A 12,671-nucleotide genomic window follows, 5' to 3' on the forward strand; every position below is an offset into this window, starting at 1 on the left:
CTCCATCTTTCGCTCCGCCGCATGTCGACTCTGTGCACATTCACACCAGGTTTGGACTGATAATACAACTAAATTATCCGCTCTACGCACGTATATGTAACATATTAGCACAGTTTAAAGGGTGTACGGACCGATAGTTTGGTTCACGGACTTCGACGAGTCTGGGAAACGCGGGTATTTATTGACAGCTTATGAGGTGGTCGAGTGTTGAACAGGCTCTGCTGTGTTTTCATCTTGTATCATAACAGGTTGACATGAATGATCAGCGTGTCTGCTTTGTGTGGCTTTCATTGCCTGTTATCATCAGTGGTGGAAAAAGTACTCTAATGTTTTACCTAAAGTAAAAGTGTCAATACTGCAATGTAGAAATATAATTGTTACAAGTAAAAGTCCGGGAATTCAAAATGTATTTTGAGTAAAAGTACGAAATTGTTGGCATCAAAATGTACTTAAAAGCACCAAAAGTAATGTGTAATGATTGGAAAATAGCAGATCTACAAGCTCAGATAGGCTATTTTCAAACGGCCCAGGTATAAAATAGGGCTAAAGACAATTAAGTGGTTTATGTATGTTTTCTTTTTTAATTTATGTATGTTTTTGAATTTATATCTACAAAGTAACTAAAGTTTTCAAATACATGTGGTGGAGTAAAAGTACAGTATTAGGAGGATGTAGTGGAGTAGAAGTGAAAGTATTGTAATTTGGAAATGCTCCTGTAAAGTACAGTACTTGAGTAAATGTATCTAGTTACTGCACACCACTGGTGTGTCTGGTTTGTGTGGCTTGCTTGTTACAGTATATGCCCGGTGCGATTGAATGCATCAGCATTCATTCTGTGCATGTATATCAGGCTGATGGGCTTTTAAATCCACTCTGCTCCATTGCTAGCTCATTATTTGCTACATGTAGCTACTCTAGCTACTCTAGCTAATATCGCAGCAAGGCCAGTAATCATGATGGAAGCAGACTAGTAGCATGCCTGGAGCTAATCACTATAATAATACATAGTGTGTGATCGGTTATCTTGACATTTTCACAATCTTGTCACGTTCACAATGTACTGTACACCTGTTTTATAGTAACAACATGAATCAAGAGAAATTGGCCAAACTTCAAGCCCAGGTGCGGATAGGAGGAAAGGTATGTTGACATCCAGGAAATCACATTGTTTGGCTTGATATTTCAAGGTGGGGATCACAGTTATTACTGCACAATAACCATATCAGCTGTCATGGATCAGATAAGACACAGATAAGTGGGTGTTGTCAAACAGACAGTTAAGGCTAGCTGCAAATTGCAACACTAGATTTCTTTTAAATCGGTTGAATCTAGGGTTGCAATACCTCCCATAGGCAGCCAATGCATCAAAACAGTTTATTGCTATCTGATTGTGTTAAACGACGTCAAGCTCACAAATATTGGGGTTCTATGGGAAGCTTGGAGTATCCTCGTTCTATCTGAAAAGTGTTTGATTCATAAAAACCCAGCGTATGCATGTTATGAGTTACTTTCTGTGAAGAAATTCAGTTCAGGTGATTATATTTTTCTAAGTGCTGGAGTTTGGAAGCGCTCGTGGGAAGTCACTCAGCGGTCCTGTGTACCAGCTGGTTCTAAATGTCACATAGCCTAAGAGGCAGTGGGACATGGCGTTATAGAAGACGAGCGCTTCCGAAGTTCAACACTTAGGAAAAAAAACATGTCTGCTCGGATTTATTGACAGATATAACTCATAATATGCCTACGCTGGGTTTTTATGAAACAAACACTTTGGGCCCCTAGTTTGATATGGGACTCATATCTACGTGTGCCTATCATTTGCACGTCGCTTCAAGTAGATCGACCCTTTCCCCCCACCTCCCAGTTCCTCTGAATTTGTGTAGAGCAATAACTACCAATCGTATGACTTTTGGAATGGTTGACACATCGGTTAAGAAACGTGGTGTCCGTGATTCACGTTATGAGGAAGCCAATCAATATCTGATCTATTTTTGTTTTCACAGAGGCAAGAAGCGCCTCTGTGAGCGTGGTGTTATTTTCTTTCCATTTCATTCTTTTTTCTTTCCATTTCATTCATTTTCGACGTGCGAAAGATAGGCATCGACGTGCGAAAGATAGGCATGCCACTGTAAAAAACTGTCTATAAAGGGTATGCGTGTGATATCGTCATCATACCCGGAAGTTATGCGGGAACACCTACTGAATGGCAAAAAACTACTTTCTGGCCTTGACAGCCCATACATCCAAACAGAAAAGTCCTTTCGGATTACATTAAACAACGTTAAACTCACTTTGCCACTCGATTTGCCATTCACTTTATGCATTGTGCATACCCTCTATTGTGAATTTACGAATGGAACCATTTATAAACAATGCTTCCATTTGTAAGGACCCTTGCGTCCCTGATATTCTGCCTATTATTAATCAAGTCGTTCTTGTGAGCTATGCTCAGCCCCAAGCTAAACCTTTAACTGCGTTCTGGGCTTATTATGTCTGCTTTGGTTTCAGGGATCAGCTCGTAGGAAGAAGAAGGTGGTACACAGAACAGCGACAGCTGATGACAAAAAACTACAGAGTTCATTAAAGAAATTGGCTGTCAACAATATTGCTGGAATTGAGGAGGTAATTGAACGCACAACTGCACTGCAGACTGGAATAATGAGTTTCACTGATATAGCCATTTAGCTGTAGTAGAGGCGAAATTACATTCTTAATTAAGCCTTAATTGGTGTGTGACACATGCCTAAACTGTGATTGTTTTTAACATCTAAATTAGGGTTATAAAACTTCTATGAATTCTTAAAGAGTAGGCTATAGTTTTTAGATGATGCAATTTGGAACTTTCTAGCACTTCACCATTAAAAATATGGGTCTATTTTTACTCCAGTTGTTCACAAATATTACTAATGTAAATCTATTGTTTGTTCTATCAAGAAGAGCCGAGTCAATCACATAGAGAAAATAAAAAAGCATGTCTCAGCTGATATTTCTTTTCTCTTTTCTCCACATTTGTTTATGTTTGGGACACTGATTAAACACACACACATGTCCAGTATGACATAGTCTTCTAAAGCATTATTTTGTACGTTATAGTTTTTTTTCTCTCCCTGCATTTTGGTGCTTTATATCAAAGTATAAGTATAGAGAGACAGGACACCAAAGGCAGAGAGAGATGTGGTTGAACTTAAAAACGAATATGTTGCTGTTTGCACTTATCTCATGTACAATGCACTGATTCTCTTTTGCACCTTAATGTCTAATCTCATGTACGTACCTACTACCTGCTGCTATGTGGACCTACCAACACTCTGCCTCCCCTCCCTCAATTACTTTCTCTTCTTGAAAACAACTAAAACGATGGAAGTTGCACAAAAATGAATTCCACCCACTGTTTTACTGTATACATGTTAACCTGTGATGTGACAATAATGTCGATTGAATTGGCTGAGCTGCCTGGCACCCCATAGCCTTCTTAAATTGTTTGAAAACCACCCTTGATTAAATAGTGTTTCATGTAGGGATGGGACGATGTGCGATATTATCGTTTATCGTGGTGAAAACACTCACATTAATCGTATCGTGGAGATTTAATTTATCGTCATATTGTCCTCCGTCATGCACTGGGATCAATTCACCTTTATTTGCAGAGCTGCATGTCCGCTACCATTTAAACCCTCTATAATTAGTAAAAGTTACTTATAATATACCTACTTGATACAGTCTTTTTTTTCCACTCTTATCAAATGTCTTTGCCAAACAATATCCGCTCTACAAGCTCACAATGCATTGTGAGCTTTAGGGATGTTCCTAGCGACTAATTTCACTGACGTGTACACGACAATTTGTAAACGAATACTCGACTAGACGAAAATGAATTGTTATTTTTTTTTTAATTGTAATTTCACACAGAAAATAGCCAAAACTGAGCACTTCGATCTATTAGGGCAAACCTCGTTTGAAAAAAGTATCAAGAGTATATAAAAGCCTTTTAAAATGTTATATAATATTGAAATCTTGCTCAAATTGATCAATTACGTCATTGCGTGAATCTGGGTCAGATCAATAATTAGCGCATCAGTCTCAGCTTGGTCGCTACAACAGCTGATGTCTGTCTGACTGGAGTCGCTATAGTAACTGAGCAACAGCTCTGTTCTCTTCAAAGTTAGCTACATAATGGTATTCCATACTCAGCCAATGTATGATTAAGCATTCTCCTTGGCTTGTTCTCACCTCAAAATATGGATTAATTCATGGACCGGATCACAGATGCAGCGTGCAGGCGAGTGATTCACATCCAGTATCTTTAAGATACACGTCGCTTAATTGCCATTAATTTACTTGCGCAGCGGACAGCCTGCCTGGTGTGTGGCTGCGTGCAGCCATGCACACTCACTGCAGGTCAGTGCGACCACTGCAGCGCGCAACAGTCAGTCAGACTGTGACACCGACAGTCATGCTCCGCAAATCAACCAAGGGATTGCTTAATTTGCTTGTTAAAAAGTAACATTTTATTAAGAGAAGACAGTAATATGGGCGCAGAGTTTAAATGTTTAATAAAGTTAATATCTCAATAATTAAAAATATATTTAATAGAATAATCGAATTGTATTTTCAAAACGAATAGTGGTTTACAAACCGTGTACACGGATAACCGAATACACGCGCACATCCCTAGTGAGCTTGTAGATCTGCCATTTTTTGGGGCAAATGTTCCACCCCAGAATGATAATGGATGTTTGGGATATTTTGATTATCGCAATAATATTGTAAATCGCGATTTCTTTGGTCACAATAATCTTGATATGAAACTTTCTTATCGTCCCATCCCTAGTTTCATGATGTCCTACCTTTAGCACAGAGCCATCACATTCACTGTCGTCAACATGGAATAAAAGTTGGAAATCATTTGAAGGCCACTTTTGTAAGCATAACCCTAACTGTTTTACCTTTCTTAGGTGAACATGATCAAGGACGACGGCACTGTGATCCATTTCAACAACCCCAAAGTGCAGGCTTCTCTCTCCGCCAACACCTTCGCCATCACCGGCCACGCCGAGACCAAGCAGCTAACAGAGATGCTCCCGGGCATCCTCAGTCAGCTGGGCGCCGACAGCCTCACAAGCCTGCGTAAACTGGCAGAACAGTTTCCCCGGCAAGGTGAGTCTGTCTGTCCTGCAGGGTGTGTGGCAGCGTAGGGGTGGGCGATATGTAGGGCTGTCACAATTATTACATAATTGTCTAATCGTTATTTTTGGACATAATCGTGATTCTTTTTCATAATCGTCATAATCGTTTCCATGTTGAAAAATGTTCATATATTTAAATAAAATGTCAAAAATAGTGGAAATGGCAGATCTACAAGCTCACAACGTGTCGCATCGCGACGCGTTGTGAGCTTGTAGATCGGCTATTTCCACTATCAATGTTCTTTTTTAAGTTTAAAGTTGTCAAATATGTCAGTAATTGTGTCATATCTACCATCATGTGCAACTTAAAAGCAGAAATGTAATTGTCAACGACAAAAACACAATTAAATCTGGTACCATTTGTATACTGTCAGAGTTAAGTATACAAATGGTACCAAATGGTTCCATTTGTATACTGTCAGAGTTAAGAGAGAGACCTTGCCATTGTAAAGTTTGAGAACTACTGATTTAGACCAAAATGCAGGTTTAAATTGAATTCTGCAATGAATCTGTTGTATTAACAATTCAACAGGATTTAAAAACAATAAGGATCCCTCATTGTATCATGATATACATGACATTTCTGAAAAGTGATGATTTGGGGTGCTTTTTTTTCTGCTTTTTGACACAATATTCAATATTCTTTTTACATAGATCTGTATGTTGAAATAATGTGTGGTTGTCACACATGGACTTGTCTCACTGCACACCAGTGTGCCAAGGCGCACAGTTTGAAAACCACTGGCTTAGTACTCTATTGAATATTCCATTCCACTCAAATCTATATTTTGTCAAAATGCAGTACCTACAATACCAAAGTAATTAAAACATTTAAGCAATTAAATGTACACCTATCTTTCATGAACTTCTTCAGGGATGTCGTTGTGTGTGTCATGTGGATACCATTTGTTTAGTAGGGATTCTTTTATGCTTTGTTTTTCTCCACATGATAGATGTGTAATTTCCACATGGGTCCTAGCCATATGATACTGGATCTTGTGTTTAGGGATGTCACGATATGACATTTTGACGATTAATTGTCACTCAAATAATTGGCGATTAACGATTTAATTGTGTATTTGTCGTTGATAATTACATTTCTGTTTGGCTTTTATGCTTTGAAGTTGCATATGGTAGATATGACACATAACCTAAATATACAAATACATTACTGACATATTTGACAACTTACTGCTTAAAAAATAACATTGATAGTGGAAATAGCCGATCTACAAGCTCACAACGCGTCGCGATGCGACGCGTTGTGAGCTTGTAGATCTGCTATTTCCACTATTTCTGAAATTTTTCAACATTCACAATTATGACGATTATGACAAAATAATTGCGATAATGTCAAATAATCACGATTAGACGATTATGTAATAATTGTGACAGCCCTATTTGTGTTAGTCCTGCCCAAGAAATACTTTGAAAGCAATTATTCCTAAGTGGTGCATTTTCACTGAAGTGAAATTCATAAATATTTCAAGCATGATTTTGAAAGGTTTTTTCGTGGTGGTACTTTTGTAGGACTTGTGTAATTTAAGAGCATCTGTACGGTGCTGGAGTCTAGCCGTCTACGAGAGGGTCTGTGCAGTGGCGCCGGCAGTGGTAAAATAGTGAGGGGACCGTGATGTGGGCGTGGCCAGGTGGTGACGTCATAACCGTAACCAAACGTACACCTCGGACTTTAGTATAACTATCACAACAATCACTAGCACAATGTGTTGTTAGATGACAATTGTTAGTAGCTCTGGATTAAGAATTTAATTCAACTTTTTCACAATACATAACTTGTTTTATCCTGCTTTTCTTATTTCAATATTAATTATTATGCCCTACAATGTTGTACGCCTATGCCTTGTTATGCCTTCTGTAATCTCGGCATGAATGAGGGCTCTGCTGCGCTCAATGTATTTTCGAGAAAATACATTAAGTTTAAATGTGAATAAAGTAAGGGAAATTCCAGCTGTATAGTGAAAGTTAGAACGAACTGCTTTTACATCGTAGTCGACTGAGTGAGGAGAGAGAGAGTGACCGAGCCGACGCTGCAGCCCGGCCGTCAGTGAAGAAAAAAGAAAAGTAGACCTACTCACATGTTTTACTTAGAAGTCCCATGTCCAAAATACTTGCATGACGTTTTGGTATCAAAATGTAGCTACTGTATAAATAAAACGTAGTCATTTGCAGAACGTCCCATTTCACAGGTTTTAAAAAATGTACCATAGATACAAATATTTTAGCAGATCTAAGCTCACAATTATAGCTAAGCGTCGCATTGTGATCTTGTATTTTCATTTCTAATGGTCTAAATATATAGACTGAACTGGTTAATGTATGCCTTTATAATAATCGAAATCTGCAAAGTAACTTAACTGTTTTCAAATATTTGTAGTGGAGTAAAAGTAGCCTACAATATTTGCCTCTGAGAAAGCCTAAAAATTGTACTTACAGTAGGCTAAGGCTACTTGAGTATAATGTAGGCTAATTTGTTACTTTAGGCTACCATGCACTGCAGCCTGGCCGTCATCAGAAGTTCAGAACCGGTGGAACATGTAAGCAGACAGACTTGTGTATTGGAAGCAATTAGCATGAGTGACTGGGGGTCGCACTGGGCGGGGCTACTGCCCTCGCGCCGGTCGAGGAGAAAAAATACAGAAAAAAAAGAAAAAAAAGCTCGATAGCCTGAAAAGTGGGGTGGCAGTCCAGCCCAAACAGTCCATGGTCCGGCGCCTATGGGTCTGTGTGTCTGTCGATTTGTAGTAGTAGGGATGGGACGATATGAAAATGTCATATCACGATTATTGTGACCAAAGAAATAGCGATATAATACAATATTGTTGCGTTAATCAAAATATCCCCAAAACATTATCTTGGGGCGGAACAATTGCCAAAAAATAGCAGATATGCTCTGTTCAGGCTGAATCCTTGTCCAAATTTGAAGTCATAAGTCGTAGATTTGCCATACTGATGTCATGAATGACGATAGAGATTCTGCATTGGGTCAAGAGTAGGGCTGTCACGATTATTACATTTTACATGACGATTAATTATCACTCAAATAATTGCGATTAACGATTTAATTGTGTATTTGTCGTTGACAGTAAGATTTCTGTTTGGCTTTTAGGCTTTGAATTTGCACATGGTAGATATGACACATAACCTAAATATACAAAGAAATGACTGACTTCATACTTAGAAAGAACATTGATAGTGGAAATAGCCGATCTACAAGCTCACAACGCGTCGTGTTGCGAGCTTCTAAATCTGCTATTTCCACTATTTTTTACTTTAAAAAAAAGATATGATCCTTTTTCAACATGGAAACGATTATGACGATTATGCAAAATAACCACAATTAGACGATTATGTAATAATTGTGACAGCCCTAGTCAAGAGCCCCCGGAGATCATTGAAGGGATTCCCCAGCTAGATGATTGATAGTTAGGAATAGGGATGGCCAAATGGAGATTCTTTTCATAACCGAAAGGCCTTATCAGTTAATTAACCGTTAACACATGGGCGGCCAAGGTTTATAACATTTATAGCTGTTGCTGGTGCCACCATTGACTTACGTTATGTTTTGATGAGCCCCGCAAGCTTCGTGCGTGTGCACGTGCGTGTCCAGAGAAGATTGAGGAGGTACTCCATTTGTTTACAAACGCTCGCGAAACTCGCGGTAAAAAAATCGCGGTAAATTCGCGGTAAAGTGTCGCCGTGAAAACAATCAGCTCTCTGCCTCCATGGGGCTGTTTTTACCTCATTCTCAGATAAAGCCGTTCTTATGTTTCAAAGTAGAATCTAAAGCCATGTAAAATCCTTCCGTGTGGGGAGAGACAGGGGGCTTCCTGCCCTGGCTGGGTGACGTAATGGATTCAGGGCATGCAAAGGGAAGCTGCGGTCTCGAAAAGTTAACTATTTGTTGACTCGTCCCTCGACGATATAACTTCCTGTGGCAGGGTGACATCTAGTGGCCATAACTCGTCCCTGAACGCGTTTGGCTCCCCAAGTGTTAAGGAAATGTCTTCAAAAATGCGTTAAGGAAATGTGTTCAAAAATGCGCTATTTTAGCGATTTAAAAAAGGAAATACACCCGTTTTCCCCATAATAAAGTGCCATATTTACACATTACAAACAATAAAACTAGGAGAAACAAGAATACAAATGTTTTCTAAAAGAAATGTGTTTTTGCAAAGAAACGGTGGCATTGAAATGATCAGTCTGTAATGTGATGCGCTTTCGCCAGGCACGTGCGCACATACAGCAAAGGGGGCTGGAGCCCTTAACTTTTATCAACAGAATTGTCCACCAAAAGGCCATTCAGCCCATGCCTCTCTAACATTCTGTGCACTCCCTGGCTATCGCCTAACTAAACAGCCGCAGCGAGATGCTCGTATGTAGAACAATAACTTTCAATCGTATAACTTTTGGAATGGTTGAATCGGCTAAACGTGATGTCCATTTCATTAATTTTCTTCTCTCTCGCCCGTGTTTTGTGTGTGCTGATGCAGCGATCATTGAATTTGCGAGTCTGAGCTCAGCTTTGTTATTTTCGCATATCCTACTCTGTAACCAAGACGACTTTAGCGTTCCTCACGTCATCAACATGTAACATTAGAAAGTTGTGTTTTAAGCTCTTCTTAAACGGGATTCAATGTGACGGGGTCTGTTTTGTAAAATCCAATCGATGACGGAGCATTTGTTGAATAAGTCAGCGTGTACGACTCGCGTCGCAGACTCGCAGTTGCGTGAATGCTCGATGTTACACAGACATTGGTGTCCCAGAAATGTGTGACCACAGCGCGTAGTTGCATGGTTGATGACTTGATGTTGCGTAGATATTGGTGTACGGGGCTTTTGGTGTGACACGTGGGTTGATTTCCTTTTTCTTTTCTTTTTTATCGGTCAAAATTGACCGTTAGTGCTTACCGGTAACCAATTTCTTATCGGTTTAACGGTAACGGTTAGCCGTTGGCCATCCCTAGTTAGGAACCAACCCAGTTAAATTAACACTGAGGGGTTTAAAGCGTAGATTGGCGTCCACAGACATACAAATCTTATCAAATGGGTCCGTAGGCCTATCAAACTGGGGGTCCTGGAAATGAAAAAGGTTGAGAATCCCTGAGCTAAGCAGTAAGATATGTCCCTTGTTCCTTATTCCAGCTCTTGACAGCAAAGCTCCAAAGGCAGAAGACATTGAGGAGGAGGATGATGATGTTCCAGGTAAGACTGTCTGTATTCAGCATAGTTTGGACACGATATGCATTAGGAAGTCATTCAATGTAATATCACAAATAGATCAAATCTGTTCTGTGGAAATTACAAACTAAAGATTCATTAATGGTAGCTACTGTCTTTCTTTTAAGTTCTGTAGCTTTTATAGGAGAATTACAGACTAAATCACTTCCTTACCTTTTTAGTGTTATTTTATTTAAAAAAAACGTGTTATTTTATCAAAATGTGCAATATTGTCCATTTTGGCCGACTCCACCAGCCCACAACCGGAGCAGCGGGGCTTACCCAAATACTCTTATTCCATCGCTCCAAGTACTCTTTTTTTCGGTACTTCTCTGCTGTTTATTAAACACACTGATGAGCTAAGTCTCGCGAGAGGTAAGGTAAGCGATTTAGTACGTAATTCTCCTTAAAAATATATCAATTATTTGGCATAGCTGTTTTGTTTTGTTTTTGGGCACATTTCTCTAACTTCACAGTCAAAACCTTTCTGTCTACATTGTTTTTTTCCCCTCATGCAGATCTTGTGGAGAACTTTGACGAAGCATCAAAGAACGAGGCCAACTGATGTCCCCCAACCCCACCATGGTTCCTACACACATTGGACTGCAGTGAAGCAAATCAAACTCCCCCTGGTGTTTTAACTCTAGCTATCAAGACATATCAAATCCTAAACCCCCCCGTCAAACAGAGACTTTTCTATTCCCCAAATGCCTCCAAGAACGTCTTTGTCAGACTGGCTAGTGCATTTAAAAAAAAGAAAGAAAATGAAATAAAAAAGGAGTCCCTCTCTTTGGTCAATAGTTAAAAAGTACCTGTCACCACGATGTCCGCAGGATGGCAGTGGTCATAAAAGCTAGTCTTAAGATTTTTTGTTTTGTTTATGAAACTTGAAAATAAAAGCGATAAACGTGTTCTATATGGTGCTGTGGTTATTGCTCCGGTGATGTAGAACATTATATTTAGCTAAATTGGACACCTTAGTTCAGGGGTCTTCAACAGGGGGTCTGGGACCCCTAGGGGGGTCCTCAGAGTTACTACAGGGGGTCCTCCAAATCTTTGTGTGATAGAAACTTTTTTTTCTCCTTTTTTATATGAACCACTTGAACCCTAGTGTCCCTATTCTGAGAACTTTAGCCAGAAATAGCCGATCTACAAGCTCTGCGAGGCGTGAGCTTGTAGATCTGCTATTTTCGGCAAAGAGCTTTGGTGTAGAGGGGAAAAAGAGCACACTAAGTACAGAGTGAAAGGTCAAGTTTATTATGTATTGACAGTTCGTTCAAGTGGTTAAATATCTGAAAACACAAATTGACATGAATCCAAAATACACTGATGATTGTGCTGTCAAAAGATGAAACCATATGGAACCTATGAACAGGTTGTGGGGGTCCCCGGTTCATCTCTCTCTCAACTAAGGGGTCCTTGGCCTGAAAACGTTGAAGACCCCTGCCTTAGTTCATTCTTTTATTTTTTACCGCAGACATTTAGTTTAGTCGAGGCTCCATGGATGCTTTCCAAGCAGAATGCTACAGTGATGGCATAGACCCCAAGTGATGATGCAGTGCAGTGCTGATGAGTAGCCTATAGTGTACATGCCTCTCCATTCAATGATGCTGATCAAGCAACTTGTCCAGTTTTATTCAACAGCAGTGTGTGTTAAACATCAACCGACTTTGCATATAATAATTTGTTTTAATCCATGTTTTAGGCCTAGAATTATTTAATGCTTTAACTGTTGAAAAATAGCAGATATACAAGCTCACAGCGCGGCACCGAGTGCCACGCTGCGAGCTTGTAGATCTGCTATTTTTGAAAAATTGTATTTTTTGCAAGTCTTTGGATATACCTTTTTAAAAGAATATTTGTAAAAATGTCAAATATTTGCTTCTGGTTGGTCCCTCGGAAAAACATATTTTGAGATGGGGGGGTCCGTGGCCAAATACATTTGCTTTCAGGCCTAAATGGTATAATCAAAAAAGGTCATGTCTTATTGAAAACGCTTTTTTACACTATGCTTCTACTGTTTTCTACTTTATGTTTTCATATATACTGCACACTGGAGAGATACATTTATGCACACCTCTTGAGTTTCTTCAAAGAACTGCAGTGAGGGGAGAGGGGGGGGGTCATAGAGAGGGGGGAGAGGGGGGGCAGCCAGAGAAGCTGAAATCATCCAATCCCCCGCTTGTGAGGCAGAGAGAGAGACCGCTGCTTAATTCTGTTCCCCTCTCAGCATACAGCAGCCCGCAAATG

The 12,671-nt window shown here is 39.7% G+C and overlaps 1 protein-coding gene across 1 annotated transcript; it reads left to right on the forward strand.

Annotated features, from left to right (window-relative positions):
• Window positions 1-11,333, forward strand: btf3l4 (basic transcription factor 3-like 4). The gene is made up of 6 exons (XM_080724888.1): window positions 1-49; window positions 1,080-1,140; window positions 2,506-2,619; window positions 4,953-5,154; window positions 10,347-10,406; window positions 10,940-11,333. The coding sequence occupies exons 2-6, from the start codon at window positions 1,087-1,089 to the stop codon at window positions 10,984-10,986; spliced, it is 477 nt and encodes a 158-aa protein (XP_080581014.1). The 5' UTR covers window positions 1-49; window positions 1,080-1,086; the 3' UTR covers window positions 10,987-11,333.
• The last annotated feature ends 1,338 nt before the right edge of the window (window positions 11,334-12,671 follow it).

This window comes from Nannobrachium achirus (assembly GCF_963921795.1).
Source record: "Nannobrachium achirus genome assembly, chromosome: 1".
Taxonomy (NCBI): domain Eukaryota; kingdom Metazoa; phylum Chordata; class Actinopteri; order Myctophiformes; family Myctophidae; genus Nannobrachium; species Nannobrachium achirus.